This window comes from Mytilus edulis, chromosome 2 (assembly GCF_963676685.1).
Source record: "Mytilus edulis chromosome 2, xbMytEdul2.2, whole genome shotgun sequence".
NCBI lineage: Eukaryota > Metazoa > Mollusca > Bivalvia > Mytilida > Mytilidae > Mytilus > Mytilus edulis.
Genome location: NC_092345.1, coordinates 49,581,580 through 49,599,649, shown reverse-complemented (window position 1 = coordinate 49,599,649; position 18,070 = coordinate 49,581,580). Strand labels below are relative to the sequence as shown.

The window sequence follows — 18,070 nt, the reverse complement described above, 5'->3', positions numbered from 1 at the left end:
GGATCATATATCACACGATAATAAGATATGTTTGGTCAGAATTTTTAATATTTGAAAACAACTAGAACTATAGCTACAAAGCAAGCTCGGCATAACAACAAACAAAATTATGACAAAAGGACTTAAGATCCAAAATTACGATCAGCACAACGTGTTTGGCTATACTGCACTAAAGTTCCTGTGTAAAGGCACCTAAATTATACCGCCAGACATGGTCAACATCACACGTATATACTAAAGAACTGTGCAACAAATAAATAAGTGAAATATTTGGAAAATGCACAAACTAAAACAGTATCATGACCCTGAAGACCGATAAAGAGTTATACCAAACTTTAAAATGACATATATAAACATGATCCTGCTGATTTAGACAACCAGACAGACCATCCCGTTCCTCAGCAAAACAAATTGAAAATTGAAAAAAATCGTATAGATAGGAACAGTCAACAGGTAGATCAACCAGAGTATCATGATAATACAATGTCTCAGATACTCAACCAACATTAGATAAGGTAAATATTCAACCAGTAAAAGACACAAAGCCATCGTGTAAGGATTATGAAAAAGGACCTACGACAGATGACATATTTTATACTTGTTGGCTTTTTTATGTAAAAATTATTATTACTCGGATTAATTTGAAATTTACGTGTCACATTGAATTCAGTATTAGTTATAAAGAATTCGCAAAATAAAAGACAAAGAGTACAATTAAAAGTCAAGCTGTCAGTCAGTTCAGACTCGCAATATTTATCAACAAAGTGAAAGTTGGAGAACTTATAGAATACCGTCTATATCTAGTCTTTGCTATTCAATCAACTACCAGTTATCACAAATTGGCTACCAATCAACTGAATTCATTGAACGGATCAACCAGTCAACAAAGGACAGACTAACAGCTCATCGAATCAAAACCTTTAAGCTAAGATCCGGTTTTAACTCAAGTGACTCGTACATTTGGACAATTTTTTATATTTTAAACGTAACCTTACTACGCATTTCGATAAGAGATTCAGATATTCTTTACATTGAAATTTGATAATTCTACACATTTATATCTTTTGGGGACAATTCCATCTGGTGATTCTACGAAGTATTTGGACAATTCTTTATGACATACATTAACTTTGAAGAGTCCTTTGTTTTATTTCTTTGGACATATCTTTGGACTAATTTGTTATTTATTAAATTGTTAAACGTTTTAGAAAAGAGTCAATAGATTTCAAAGGACATGTAAACTCATTAGCCGAAAATAAAAACTGATAATGCCATGGGAAAAATGAAAACCGATTAAAAGACGGACAACAGTAAACAAAACAGAAAACCAAACACTGAGCAACATGAACCCCACGAAAAAAAATCCGAGGGTGATCTCAGGTGCTCATTCGTGAGTATTTACTTTGCCACGTGTCGATCTTAAGTCTATAAAAAGACAGACCCCTGTCCCATAAGTCAAGCATGCAGATTATCTTCCCCTAACAAAAACGCTAGACACACTGGCCCTTCGTGACACTTTTATTAAATCATTTCAATGATTTGCTCTGGTTCAATGTTAAATAAAAACAATATCTGTGTTAAGCAACTCGATAGTTCACTTTCAAGAGCTGTTTTATCATTTGATTGGTATTTTATCAATATTGCACAGTGACTTAATTTAGGACTAATACATGTACATGTCTATTGGTCCCAACTTCAACTACAACTACCTTTGTTCTAAGTAATCTTTCTATATGATAAGATCATTACAATAAACGTAATAACCATCAAACTGTTTAGATTGAATTTTATTTTATTGTGCAGCTACAATCAGTGAGGTGTCTACAACAAAGTTTATGTGTGCATCAGATTAAACGGAACCATGAACAAGAAAATATGACTATTTTGTTAACAATTCATGTTTTTTTCCAGAAATAATCATACGTTTTTTTTCTCATTTTTAAATGAATGACTGAATTACAGACTTATTGTTGCCTCAATTAATCCATGCACAGTTTACATGTATCTAAAACAAGACATACTGTGTTTTACAAAACTAAACGGGGCAACACCATGATCAATAACCAACCAATAACATAACAATGCACAGAAAAAGTAATGTGAACCCAACCAAAAACCTGAGCTGAAGACAGGTGCCTCTGAAGGGTAACAGTCAATGTACTGTAAATTCAGAAATGATTGCAAGGTTTTAATTAATGTGAATAATGCGACTGAGAGTATCGCAATAATAAGAACTCGCATTCTTATATCTGATACATATAACTGGATGCATATCTTCCTGACATTGCAATAATTAATCTGGCACTTTTGTCCATTTTTCAAAGATTGCAATAATAAATGCACGCAATAATTTCTGAATTTACAGTACTCATTGCAAGTAACAATGGTGAACGATTACATTGGGTAATCTCAAAATTAAAGAGAATAGGACAGGATTTTAGTGGAACATATTCTTGAATATCTGGGACACATATATGTTGTAACAGTCAACCAAATCATAAGGGTGTCTTAAAATTTTGAAAAGTGATGTTTTGAACTTGACTATTTGGAATTTTTCATGCAAGAGTTCCTTGTAATTCTATCAAGATAGGGAACACAAACCATTGAATTCAAAACAAACACGAACAGTCTCACACACATGCTGTTGGTTTAGTCATGAGCTTAACACACATGACCATACTATTATACCTGTTTCAAGTCATCAGCCTGAAACTATTGCTTAAAGTTTTCTTATATTTTGTAGTTCACTCAATTCTATTGACATTAATTATTCTATTAGTGACAGATTTATTTATTTCACAGTTTGAAATGTTATTGTTTGTTGTCATCTCTCATGTATATGTTTATTTGCAGAGGTTTTACTCATAGATTGATGACTGTCTCATAGGCAATGCTATTTCTTCAATCTACACACACAAAGTTTTTTGTAAAGTTTGATAATATTATTGTATGCATTTCTTTCACAAAGCTATTTAATCTGATGCATTTGTAAATATGTTTATACATATAAAATAGCACAAATTTCTAAAAAATGAAATAACTATAAAATTGATGATAAAATCTAATACAAATTTAAATATAATTATGAAAATAAAATGCACTATTTAAGTCAATAACAAAGAAATATACAAGATATAATTAACATTTAAGTAAAATGTTCTGTAAATGTATCATTATCATATCAACACTGAACAAAACATTTCATCACAAAATATGAAAAAAACATGTGTAATTACAATTAATAAAAAAAAAAAAAACTATTCATAAATATTGCCAAATTTTTCAATTGTACTATATTATGACAGTAGACAAAATACAACTTTTAAGAAACTATTGGATAAAGGATTTTTTTAAGAAGGAAAAAAAACGTACATTGCATTTTCGATTTATCCATAATATGTATAAAAAACCTTGACTGCTTGAAAATCATGGACAATCAATGACAGAATTAGCATTTAATTCAGATGTTAAAATAGACCAGTAAAGATCTCTTTCTTTTTATTTCTCCTTACCTTTGTTAATATAAAAAAGAAGATGTGGTATGATTGCCAATGAGACAACTCTCCACAAGAGATCAAAATGACACAGAAATTAACAACTATAGGTCACGGTACGGCCTTCAACAATGAGCAAAGCCCACACCATATAGTCAGCTATAACATGCCCCAAAATGAAGTTAACTCATAGATAAACTATGACAACATTGTAATTCCTTGATGATTATTCTCTTAAATTATTACTATGTAATGAGCACCATGAGGGATAGAAGAAGGAACACATAAAGGACAAAAAGACAAGTAAATACCTACAATCACTTTCAATAAATTCTATTTATTGCAGAAACATTTTTATGAATATTTTGAATTCATATATATTAAAAGAGAATTTTTCACACTAATATTGCAAACTTTTTAACATACTTAAGTCAAACATACTCTCTATTTTCATTGCTATAATTGTTGAATTGTTGAATTAGAAACCCCTCAACTCCTTTTTATATATTATTAATGTCAACAAATTAGGATTTTTTTCTAATTTAAGGAAATATTTTTAGATTTTTCAACTTAGTTCCGTCTTCTCCATTTGTTAATTGCAAAAACATAGAAACACATCATTATAAAACTATAAATAGAATATCTGTTTGTAGAAAATCTGGAATCATAATAATTAACTGGTATCATTAACTGTTGGACAGACTCAATGAGATTTCTCTAATGAAAATAGAAATGTGTACAGAAGTAAGACATTTGAATCAGTAAATTGTGCATCTCTGATTAGAACTTCATAATAATATCAATAAGTTGAATTTCTAAAACGATTCAAGAATTTGTAAGACATTAGGGTGCTCTTTATTGTAAAAAATAGTGGAATTGACCAATTTTTTATTTTTCATTAATAGCTTGTATTAGTGCATAATCAGCATCCTAGCCTGGCAATTGAATAATGAATTCGGTACAACAATTATTCATATGTAATGTTATAAGATATTTTCTATATTTCCTGAATATCAATAATCTTGTAAAGGTTTTTAAGAATACTAAAGAAAAACGACAAAAGTGTGCTAAGGCACTAGAGTCCAGCACCATTTCTGTATATGCATAACTAACAATAAGGTCCGAGAACACAATTAATTCGTAGTGCATTTCTTTTAAAACATAAATGAAAATAAAAAAAATCCCACCTGCGCTTTCTCAAAGAAACTTTTACAGTGTGTTGTACTACTTTTGGGACAAATTATATCAAATTTATAGAAAACTTCATCGCCTCTAACTCAAAATATGGACAATTTTATGTTTAGGGCGTCTTGAAATCTTTTGACAGCTTCCGAAGTGCTCATTTTCAACCTTTTTCAGCTGGACCAAATCACTACTTTCCTTTAAAATTCTGGACCCAAATTTTTTTACAGTGTAATTTCATCCCCCTCCTTGCAATTTGAGGCATTGAACATGGAGAAATAAATTTGGAAGGGGTATAAAAATTAATGGCAAGTAACCAACCCTCAACACTAGGGACTATATTTGTGGACAACGAAAATCAAGGGACGACAATGGTGATCTCGGACCTAATAGGGTAGAAAGAGTTGACAAATCTTAAAAAAACTTGGTATGAACAAAGTTTAATGTATTATAACACTGCTTACAAAGTTTCATGTCAATAGGATGTATATTGTAGACATTAAATTAAGTTCTATACTCATCTTTGCGTGTAAAATTTTGACGTTAAAATTGAAAAATTTCAACTATCAACATTTGGGGCTTTGAAAATTAAAATATTGCAAAAAAATACTTTTTAAATGCCTTAATATATAACTTATCATGTACTAAAAGCAATAGAGTACTCATTTGATTTATCAGACTTGGCATAATTATTCAAAAGTCAAATTTATATGAGCCTGCCCCTAAAAATTTAGGTTTTTCAATGAAGGGGAGCCTTACATGAAGATGTAATATTTTCCAGCAATTTTAAATTTGTGAAGCTTTTTGGTTATAAATAATCCTTACATATGTATTTAAAGTACTTTAAATGGAAAGAAAAGTTACAAATAACATATCATATTAGTTTAAAAGGGTCTTAGGCCAAGTAAGACTGGAAAAAATTTAGGGTCAATTTAGGCCTTGCCACATATTTACATTAAAAAGTGCATGTTGAGGCTATAAGAAATAAAAATTTGTGTCTTTTTTATCATTTCTATACTCATGTGACATGATACAACAAATCTGAACACAAAAAGACTCTTGCAATTAACTTTTCTTACAAGCAGTATGGGCTGAAACAAAGATTTTTGCCTTTTTAGGGAAAAACTTGCATGCAATTTATTCTCAACAGGCTTATATTTAAACCACTTGCTATCCTACAGAAGAAAAGAAATATATTATGTGAAATGGAACAGGTACAATAGACATTGTAAAGTGCATTTGATACAAATTTAGTGAGGTCTCTAATATGGACATCAAATTTTATATACCAAGTTCCCCACTATTGACTGCATCCGAACAAGGCGTTAGACAAGGGTCATTTATACAACACATTTTGCACATTTTATCTGAGATAAATTTCTTTTCTGTAGATTCAGAGTTCATAAATAAGTAAAAGAAGCAGATAAAGGCATAGAAACACAAATATTGACACATTAAAACCTGTCAGATAGAAAGTCAGGATGCCATTTATGCATCAATATTGAAAAAGTTATAAAATGCCTATTTTGACAATAAAATGCCAAAATTGGTCGTTTTTGCAGAAATTCTATAAAATAAAAGTTTAAATCCTTTAGTTTCATGCTATTTGACAAGTTGACACCATCAAATCATTAAGGGAAGTTGCCAGAGTACAAATTCTATATTTACAGATTTCACCTCTTAGGTCCGAGAACACAATTAATTCGTAGTGCATTTCTTTTAGAACATAAATGAAAATAAAAAAAATCCCACCTGCGCTTTCTCAAAGAAACTTTTACAGTGTGTTGTACTACTTTTGGGACAAATTATATCAAATTTATAGAAAACTTCATCGCCTCTAACTCAAAATATGGACAATTTTATGTTTAGGGCGTCTTGAAATCTTTTGACAGCTTCCGAAGTGCTCATTTTCAACCTTTTTCAGCTGGACCAAATCACTACTTTCCTTTAAAATTCTGGACCCAAATTTTTTTACAGTGTAATTTCATCCCCCTCCTTGCAATTTGAGGCATTGAACATGGAGAAATAAATTTGGAAGGGGTATAAAAATTAATGGCAAGTAACCAACCCTCAACACTAGGGACTATATTTGTGGACAACGAAAATCAAGGGACGACAATGGTGATCTCGGACCATAATAGTTATTAGGTATATGAAGAATATTTTTCGAAAGTAAAATTTTCCCTATTTGATAAAAAGCCACAAAAGAATACAAATTATTTTTGTTTTTGATTTGTAATAGATCTGTTCCAAACTAGAATAATATAATAAACTAGACTTAACTAAATATAGGAAAATTTCTGTTAAAGAAAAGAAAAGTGTGCCTTAAATCATAGCCCTTATAAAATAAAATATCTCCCTAAATCATGTGACATTAATGCTGGTATAACAAAAGTAAGACCTTTCCATGTAAAATAATAAATTATTTCACCATTATTTTTCAAAATCCACAAAATTTGTCTTTTCTTGCATTCATTAATATTTCTGGAATGAAGACTGTTCACCTTGCACTGGCAAGAGATGTATTAACTGCCCAAGATTGTTGTAACAGTAGCGAATCTGGTTCCCCACGCTGGACAGTAGAATTTACAAGTTTGTTTTGAGTTCTTTTGGATTTATGGCCTGCAGCACTTCTACTAAAAATAAATTAAAAAAAATTATAGATTACAATTTAAATTTAATTCATTCTAGTATCTACCTCTTTCTCAATCTGTTGTTTACTTAAATGTAATAAGTGTTTAGAATGTCATTTCCCTTTAACTTCTAAATATTGATTGTCTTTTTTTGGTATCTTCTATCACTTCTTTTTATGTAAAATTACAAAACTTTAGTCAAGACCACATGTGGAGCAGGATCTGCTTATTCTTCCAGAGCACCTGAGATCAGCCCCAGTTTTTCATGTTGCTCAGTCTTTAGTTTTCTGTGTTGTGTTTGTGTACTATTGTTTGCGTTTTAGTTTTATTAATCTTTTTCTTAATTAACCATGGCATTGTAAGTTTGTTTTCAACTTCTGAGTTTAAATGTCCCCTTGGTATCTTTCATCTCTCTTTCTTTTTTGTTGGGTTTCTGTCACCCTAATGTTTACTGCAGATCTTCTTTTATTCAACTTTATATTGAAACAAAATGTTTTAGGATATTTTTTTTATTATTCCTTTCCTCTGCTTAAGGTGGTACCCAACACCTTGACTTAAATTAATTTGGCTCGTTTAATTTTCCTAAAATTTTGACAAAATGTTTACTTTGACCCTTTGAAACAAATACAAAAATTCCAAAAAACTTGAACCAATCACTTTTTTTCCGGGAAAAGAATTGGTTTGATATATAGCAGTTGGACAAACACTCATTTTGATCATGGAGAAGCTTAATATTTCCTTAACAATACAACGTGATTCAAACATTTAACTGATTTTAAACAGTTATCTCCCTGTAGTGTTAGGTACCACCTTAAGTTGACTTATAGTTTAAATACCTTGTTTCTTTTGCAGATTTTATAGGAAATTGATCCAATTGATCAGCCAAGGTAGGAGTACCTGGAGGTTTCATATCCAAAGTTGTATGACTTCTGGCCAGGGCTTCTACACGCTTGAACTGTACACCTTAAAAGAAAATATAAATAATTTATGAAAAATAAGATTTCCACACACTGCTGTTGAATAAATAAAATAAAGCACTTTTTTTCTGAATTTATTCTTTTAATTTTTACAAAGAAAAACCGTATTTGTTTTAGGTTAACAACCAGTTTGGTTTCTTGTTTCAATTGTTTTACATCTAGTCATGCAGGTACCTTTAATAGCTTACTATACATTACAGGTTTTTCTCTTTATTAAAGGTTGTATCTTGAACTATATTTGCTTAGGGAGCTACCATTTGATTTTTATGGGGGGGCTAGGATGAAAAATTTTGTCCTGCATTTTTTTTTAAGCTGTAATCTCTGTCCTGCCTTTTTATTTTTCACTCTGTTCTGTCCTGCATTTTTTTTTTTTTTAGTTTATCCTGACTTTTTTTTACCCAAATTGTCGTCCTGGCTTTTTTTTTTTGTAAGTGTCTCATCCTGCCTTTTTTTTACTCAAAACTCCTGCCCTGCTTTTTTTTTCAAATTTCATCCTAGCCCTCCCATAAAAATCAAATGGTAGCTCCCTTACATCCATGTACTTGGGTCACTAGTGGATAGTTAATTCATTGGCAATAATACCACATCTACTTAATTCTAAATTAGCAGTGTCAGAAGATCATTTTTGTAAATATGGTAGACTTTATGAAAAACACTGAGTAATGGAAATGATTCACATGGCCAAAATAAGCAAAAAAAGTTAGTAGCAACAAATATCATACATGTGCTTGCCAATTTTCTTGATTGCGGCTATTATTTTTTTTAAAAATTTACAAGCAGGTGTTGTAGAAGTTACAAATTGATGACACCAAATTTTATCAGGCGAAACTTCACTTGACTTAAAGCAAGTTGTCTCCCTTGACCTGATGATACCAAAATCAAACATCTGTTAACACTTTTGAAATGAAATTCCAACTGAACTGAACTGAACTGCTAGAAAATTGGCTAACATGTTTAAGGTTTAGGATGTAATTGATTATTATTAACAAGCAATTAAAACTCACTGCAAAGGAATAAAATAGGGCAAACAAATATTATGGAAATCTCCAAATAGAGGCTCCCACTGGGCAAACATATTCAATGTAAAACCTTTAGCAATACAGTCACAGCCGTCATTGATGAGTGACACCAGGTTTCATACAAGATTACAAGGATTTTTTTTTGAAATGGTAAAGTTGTATTTATGACAACAACACCTATAAGGAGTAAATTAACAATTTCGGTCATTTGATTTTCCTGTAAATCTTGTCTTGCTGATAATTTTTGCTTTTTGATGGTGCTTTCTAGCTGTTATAGTTTAAAATATGAAACCAAAACAGGCCAATTGTGCAAAAAATGATTATCATCAATTGGTTACAGTTATTTCTTAACTTTCTCTAAAAGAAAAAAAAAGAAGAAAAACCAACACTTTTTTGCTTGTGTCAAAAAGGGGGTAGTGTGTGTAGGAGACAGAACTTAAAATTGTGGTCAAGTTTGGTCCAGAATGACCTGATGGTTTTAGTTGTGAAAATTAAAAAAAATATATTACTGGTTGTGACTCAAAGTAGAAAATGAATCTCATTTTCAGACGCAACTTATGTGTGTGTGGTGACTTGTTTATTGTCGTGAATATAGTCCAAGAGACTTTAGAACGTTATGTTATGTAATTGTTTCCCATACTTTCGTGCACACTATTGTTAATGTAACGTAAGGTTATTGTTACGTATCTATTCATCTTACGATCGTAAAGCATCTCAACTATAGCAAGACGTTATTTTCTTCCACAAGTATTACAAAGTTTATAACCCTCAAGATATTTATGCTTGTTTTGATTTCATGTGTTTTCATAAAGAAATTTAAGTTCATTGGAGAACAGAAAATTGTATTTAAAATAATTGGAAAGCTTTTTACACTTTAAAAGTGGTTGAATATTCATGTCCTAAAAAAAGTTTATGTTAATAATACATCTAATTTACAATTTAAAAATTATTGATGCACAGAACTTTCCTTGTATGAAAAAAAACCCAGACACTTCTCAGTAAATTCAAACAGCATACCAAAAGTAGAAACTTTCATGTTGTTGCCCTTGTTTTAACCTTTAAAGGCTTGACTGTAACACTGTTATTACTAGTAATTATATTTTTCATCTTGTTATTTGATATGTGATACTTAATAATCATGCATAGACAAAATTAATCTTTGATTATAACTAATCTATCAAAAGGTTAGCAATTATAAGTCCATAAACGTATGTTCTGATGTGAAGTTCAAGGAAACTGTCAGTAATTAGAAAAAGGAAGCAAGTTGAAGCTGTGAATGATATCATAAACAAAAGGGGTAATCAAAATAGGTAAGTCAAAGTTCTAAAACAAACAAATGACTTAAGGTAGCAATACACAGTTAGAAGTTTAGTTTCGCATTATGGCCCCTGTGAATTTTTTTAAATATGAAAGTTTTTGTACAATAAAATTGATTTTTAGATACTTGAAGAATAATATAGCCTTCTTAGTGGGTTTATATGAACATTTAGATTGTTTTTAACATGTTTTATAGGCCATTTATATGATTGACAGTCCGTATTTTCCTATCCGTACCGTCCATAGGTTCATAAATTATTGTAGTGTTTATCAACAAAGATTTTGCGATCGATCTTTTCAATTCAATTTTATGGAAAAACGAGCAGAAATGCATATGATTTTTTTTTGACCACTTGAAAGATATAAACCTATGGATTCAGGAAAGGTATCACTGTAATTGATTGAAATTTTCCTTTAGACCAAATTTTGGAGACTTTTGTGACATGTTCACTCCCCCTTTTTTGCTATATTTTGTATCTAAGAAATACAGATTGTTGCCATGGTTACACCCAAAAGGGATTATATTTCACCCTTATGACCATTAGAAATCAAATCTATGGAAGATTCTCTTTCTATAAGTATATACATGCATAACACACATATAAAGCCTTCTTTGTTAGACAGGAGGGGAAAGAGGGTGTTTAAAAATTATGAGTGTCAATTTTAAGTTTTTTTCCTAACTGTGTATTGCTACCTAAATCTAGGTCTCATCTGGACCAAGTCAGGAATATGACAATTGTTATCCATTCATTTGATGTGTTAGCTAGAGCTTTTGATTTTGTCATATGATTACAGACTTTCTATTTTGAATTTTCCTCGGTGTTTGTTATTTTTGTTATTTTAATTTTTATACAGGTTTTGAAAATAATGGTTTGTTAAAACCAGTTATAATGTGTCTGGATGCTTACAAAAAAGTCTTTAAGCGAAAAGGCTCGAGTGAAAAATTGATTTAATATTTACATCCTTCTTAAACCCACTTATGTCGTAAAACCTCTTTTAAAGCCCAATATACATTAAAACTAGAGGATCTAAAGAGCCTGTGTCGCTCACCTGTATTAACTGATGCTTTGGAAATCATGTAATATAAGGTTAAAATCATAATTTATAGTATAAGATATCATTAAATACTATAATGGTATCTAAGATAATAGCAAAAAACTGCAAAATTTCCATAAAATTACTAACTCAGGGGCAGCAACACAACAACTGGTTGTCGGATTTGTCTGAAATTTCAGGGCAGATACATCTAAATCCGATAAACATTTTTGACACCAGCCAGATTTGCTCTAAATGCTTCAGTTTCAGAGATATAAACCAAAAACTGCATTTTACCCTATGTACTTTTTTTAGCCATGTCTGCCTTCTTGGTTTGCGGACAGGGTCATCAGACACATTTTTTAAACTAGATACTCTTTCAATGTATGATGATTGTGAACAAGTTTGGTTACATTTGGTCTTAGTAGTTTCAGAGGAGAAGATTTTACAAAAAAGATTACAAAAATTTAAGAAAAATTGGTAAAATTGATTAAAAGATTTGCTCTAAATGCTTTGGTTTCAGAGTTATAAGCCAAAATCTATATTTTACCCCTATGTTCTTTTTTAGTCATGGAGGCCATCTTGGTTGGCTGGCTGGGTCAGCAGACTTATTTTTTAAACTACATACCCTAATGATGATTGTGGACAAGTTTGGTTAAATTTGCCTTAGTAGTTTCAGAGGAGAACATTTTTGTACAAAAATTGTTAAAAATTGACTGTAAAGGGCAATAACTCCATAAGGGGTCAATTGATCATTTTGATCATGTTGACTTATTTGTAGATCATACTTTGCTGAACATTTTTGCAGTTCACAGTTTACCTATATATCTATAATAATATTTAAGATAATTACCAAAAATGGCAAAATTTGATAAACATATTTACCCCATGTCAGATTTGCTCTGAAATGCTATGGTTTCAGAGATATAAGCCAAAATCTACATTTTACCCCTATGTTCTATTTTTAGCCATGGTGGCCATCTTGGTTGGTTGGCCAGGTCAACTGACATATTTCTTAAACTAGATACACCAATGATTTTGGTATAATTTGGCCCAGTAGTTTCAGAGGAGAAGATTTTTGTAAAAGTAAACGACGACGACAACGACGCTGGACAACGGGCACAAAGTGATGAGAAAAGCTCACTTGGCTTGGGCCAGATGAGCTAAAAATGGACACGGGGTTCACTTGATCCACCCTTCCCAGCTAAGAAGTCATGATTTACTATACAAATTTTTCTTTAACTATCCTTTTACTAATTTAGAAATGATTAAGAAACTTAAAGGTTTCAAAATCCTAGTGGCAAAATTGACCGTAGATTATATATAGCTCTTCAACAATTTATAGTGTTGTTTTATTGTTATTATCAACTTGAGTAAATATCGGATGATACAGTTTTTAAATTAACCAATTGTATATATGCTATTTACATGTCTTTTGAATAAAAATGCAGGAAAATCTGAAAAAAAAATCATTTAAACATAACAAAAAATTGGGACACAGACTCCTCTAGAACCCAACCTCACCCAGCCACTAGTAATTCAGCCACATCAGCATTAATAAATTTTATGGCTCGTTGAGATTGTTCCTATATATCAAACTAACTTAAGCAGAAAGCTTAACAATTGTTGATGTAGTTGTCGTTGCCACCAGTTTACTGAAGCTGGAAAGCAACTTTCAGTCTTTCTTTCTGCGACTTTCAACATTTGAAAAATCATTGATACATCTCACTTCTGAACAAAAGTCTCTGCTATTTTCTTATGATAAATATGTATAACTAGCCTAAAATCTAATTAATGAAAAAGAAAGGAATGGGCAATGCTCATATGAATACACTCCGTACTACGCTTTTAGCTTACTCATAATACAAAGCAAAATAAAATAAGATAAAAACACAAACATTAAAACAAAGACAGACTGCTACTGTCATAATAATTAATTCTTTCCTTTTATTTTCTTATACTTTGGTATAGAAATGAGTGTAGGCTGTGAAATAAACATTTTGCTTTCAAATGACAAGGTATGATATACAAATAATCAGACGCGTAGATGATTATTGTAGAAAAATCTTGGAATATCTTATCATGTCTTCATTCAAAGTATTAATAAATAAACAAAGAATGTGTCCATAGTTCACAGATGCTAAATATAGAAAAGTACAAAACATCTATAAAATATAAACCCTAAATTACATACCAACATGTACAGTTGTATGTGTATTTTTTGTATGTTTTAGTTTACCAGCAGTATACAAGAAAAAAACCATCAAATTGGTGCTAGGTGAAGTCTTAAACCTTGCAGTCAGACATGAGCATAGCATTTGTTCTGTGTTTTAGGCCTCATCATAATTTTGAGATGAAGAATAGAATAAAAGAGCTGTTTGCTTTTGGTTTTGTCATGTGTGTGTTAATTTGAGTACTTTATCCTTTCTTCCCAATTAGATGGGAGATGGTCAACCTTTTTTGCCATCCATATAATAGCTGCATAAGTTCAAGTTCAAATTTGGATAGTATAGATTTCTAATTATAAACCTGGTGGACACACAACCATGCCTCATGCAATTATAAGTAAATAAGCAAGCAAAACTGCAGCAGTCAATATATAGTCCAGTAGAAATAAGATCTGTGTGACCAAAATGCATCCATTTTTAAATACCATTAAAAATGGGTTAAGGCTGTGTTGAAGATATATATAGAAGCATTGGGTGGATTGGGTAATATACTCACGATTCTTCTGGTCAATTGGGTATCCTGAATTTCATTTCAAATTGAGTAGAGTTATATAACTGGTTCAGTAAAATTGGATTTAAACTTAACGCGTATAAGTGTTTTTACTTTTGCATTAGATGTAGCATTACATTTTTTAACAAAACACACATTTGGGTATGGGACTGCATGCTTGAGTTGGAAGTTCAACAATTTAACTTGTTTATGGAAAAAGAAGCCACTCTGAGTACAAAAAAATGTGAAAATAAAATCTGGCAAAAATGACACACTATAAATTTACAGTACAATACACACAACTTTATAAAAGTGGTATCAATGAATCTGTGATTGTCACAAATAGATTGTGAACTTATTTCTGTTTTTGTCTATTATAGGATGCAAAATGTTGATATTACACTTTATGTAAGTAAGATGTACAATATTAGCATTATTGAGATTTGGTAATAATTTTCTGTGCAGATAAATGAGGTGTAAGGTTTTGACTTTTATTTAATGACATTCCTTCTTTTCCATTGCAAGCATATAAAAAGCTAAAGTAAATACTTTCTAAAGGGAAGGGAAACTTTGCTGTGGTCAAATTACAAATTCACACAGTTGTCTGATTTCTGAAAGATTTGATTTAAAACAGTATTTGAACATGTCCACAAGGGAGAGATCCGTTTGCGGCAAAAATGTGTCCCTTTGCGCCACAACTTTTTTTCTCCAATGCTACATTTGCACCACCTGTTTTAAAATTACATGGTATCATTTGCGCCAATAATAAAACATATGATTGCGCCAATTAGAAGAAAAATGACTTCTCTCCTCCTTGGAACACACACTTTTTACACAGCAAATGTTTCCTTTTCTTCAACATACTTTCTTGTTACTGCTGCTGCATGGGTACTTCCCTATTTAATGTATGTAGTAGCTTGTTACTTCACTTTATTGTCCAAAAACACAAACATTGGAGGATGAAATGCATAAAATAGTTCATAATAATTCCTATGTAATGCTTTTGCTCCATTACTGGTACGTCTTGTGGTAGATAGTTTCAGCCCATATGCATGGTGAGAACAAAGCACTGTGTTATCAACATATGTGGCTAAAACATAATTAGCAAAAGCTTATATTTTCACCTCTTTTGGCATATCTTGTATTTAATATTCTGCAACGCAATACTTTTATTCTCTCTCTGTACATTGATTGTCTAATGCATTTTAAGTCATTTCTCTCCAGATGCTCATCTTCTTGGTGAAATATCTCTGAGCATATGATACTTTTTAAGGCAAAAATAAGAATAAATATGATAGATATGTGTACAGGTAAATTGGCACTAATGAGTTCCGAAAATATTGGCCCAATTAATACATTTGGAAAAAACAAATTGGCGCAAATGATACCCCTGAAATACAGTAATTGGCGCAAAAGGACTGCTGTCCTTCACAAGATGATGACCCTAACGAATACAGGTCAGTTGGAAGTTTAGCTTTACATTGGTCATATTTAATAATTCAATTTTGGAGGTTACACGTCTATCATCTCATAGACATAATTTTGTCATGTGACCCTGATGTCCTCAACGTTTTTTCATGATTTGCTCTGGCTTAAAAAGGAATTTAGAATTAAATTAGAAGGCATGACTGTAATATTTTTTCTTTGCATTCGAAATAACATAAAAAATGTTGTGCACACTTTCAAATAACCTCAGGTGCTGTTGGTTATTCAGTGTGCATAGCATTTTTGATGTTATTTCTTCATAGACAGAAAAATATTACAGTCATTCCTTAAATAAACATGAAACATTGAACTACCTCCTCTATGATCAGCTATTATTGTATTCATCCTCTGTAACTGGTTCATTCCGAGGTTTGCTGGTTGAGTTCGTAACTGCATGGGTATAAATTTACTGTTCCATTCAGCCTGTGGGGTCTTGTTATCTGGTAGGTCTAAACCAAAGGTAGCATTAGGGACTAATGGAATGGAGGAACTTGTTGTACTCTTTGATCCTAACCTTTCCATGGATTTCTTATTAAGAGGTCTGGAAAGATGGAAAAACAGCATGATATAACATCTCATTAAGAAACAAACAAAATAGCTGGTAGTCTTTTTATGTTATACAATACACTGTTGTTTTACTCGATTTTATTTTGCTCTTGGGTTACTATTTCTACCATTTTATTGAGATATACTGAGCCTCCTTTACTTATGTAGATATAATTTCTATATTTTTTTTAGAATAGGGTCATAATTGTCACGTATCAATATATTAAAATATCATATTATTCTAAGCATCTTAAGTTTTTGACTTGAATATGATAAAAGGTGATTTGTCTTATATATCAGCATTGAAACAGAAGATAATTAAAATATACTAGGAACAAATAAAAACAAATTATGTAAAAACAGAAAATTCAAGGTCAGCCTGTTCAATCAAAATAATATGGATATAATTGAGGCCCCTCATGGGGGGGGGGGGGGGGGGTCCTAGTAATCACATAATCACCATTTTTTTGCCAATATAATCACATAATCATTAAATATTTGCTTATCTTTAGTAATCAAATAATCATAAACTAAAAATACAGTCCTAGGTAATCAAATAATCATGAAATATTTGGCTTAATAATCAAATAATCATTAAAAAACGGCCAAGTAATCACATAATCAAAAACCCCATGAGGGCCCTCTTAAATGAAATGATGCTAAAGCTATAAATATGAATACAGTATAAGTATAAAGATACAAACAAGTCCAGTTGACTAGATGTTAAATTGTTAGTGTAAAAAAAGGCAAATCTAACCAATCATTACTATTAAATGTAAAATCTTAGTTCTTCAAACCATAATATTGTCCCTAGATTTAAGTTTCATATGATTTAATGAATAACAAATACTGTAGATTCGTGGGTATCAATTTCCATTAATGGAGGAAAACTTCCATTTTCTTGGATTTGATTATTTTTCATATAAAGTCTATAGAAAATTTGCAATTCGTTGAACATTTGATTTTGTGTGTCACCTGTACCAACGAAACCCATGAAAATTTGTGTCCATAAAATAATAATGAATCAAAAGTAACCTATATCCCTTTCCAGAAAGTCTTTCCTGAAACTAAAATTCAACTTAAATTCACTATTTAAATTTCGTTTAGTTGGCAGTAGAACTGTTTAAAACAGATTTGCTACAATTGAAGAGCATTATGATATGTAGCTATACTCAACTGTTACTTTTTATGCCTTGTAAAATTTGGCTTTAACTTAATTGTTGTCTACTTAAGGTCTTTTTACTTCCTTTAATCTTGATTATGAAACTGAAAATGTTTGTATAACATATAAATATTATTGATTTACAACAGCTTCTTTCCATTGATGCTAGAAGTATTTTTAATGCTTAGAAATTTCTTATATATGATTATGAATTTTAGGAGTCAAATTCAAGCTCTTATTTTTTTTCAAATATAGGTTAATGTTGATCATGAGGTATTAAGAAATTCCAAAATAGTACTGCAAAAGGTTCGAACAGCCAATTTGTCACTGCATGAGGCACTCAATCAAGTTATCGTTGAATAGATCTTATCTTGACTGTTACTACCAATAATGTATGGGTACATGTACCAAAATTTAAGAGAAGGTAAAATATAATGCAAGAGGGACATTTCTGGCACTTACTTTGCAATTTCACATTAAAAAAGTAGAATAAAATTACATT

General features: G+C 31.0%; 1 protein-coding gene across 7 annotated transcripts in view; it reads right to left on the bottom strand.

Moving 5' to 3' along the window:
* Positions 1 to 1,771: 1,771 nt before the first annotated feature.
* The window catches only part of LOC139512370 (uncharacterized), a 67,477-nt gene continuing 51,178 nt past the window's right edge, over positions 1,772 to 18,070 (bottom strand). For 4 of the 7 annotated variants that reach the window (XM_071299954.1, XM_071299955.1, XM_071299958.1 and 1 more), the window contains 5 exons: positions 16,175 to 16,401; positions 14,382 to 14,405; positions 8,146 to 8,272; positions 6,810 to 7,312; positions 1,772 to 4,602 (listed from right to left, as the gene is read on the bottom strand). In XM_071299954.1, coding sequence (XP_071156055.1) covers positions 7,177 to 7,312; positions 8,146 to 8,272; positions 14,382 to 14,405; positions 16,175 to 16,401 — 514 coding nt within the window. In that variant the 3' untranslated portion in view covers positions 1,772 to 4,602; positions 6,810 to 7,176. The remainder of the gene's footprint in view (positions 4,603 to 6,809; positions 7,313 to 8,145; positions 8,273 to 14,381; positions 14,406 to 16,174; positions 16,402 to 18,070) is intronic. The other 3 variants (XM_071299959.1, XM_071299956.1, XM_071299961.1) reach the window with 1 other exon arrangement.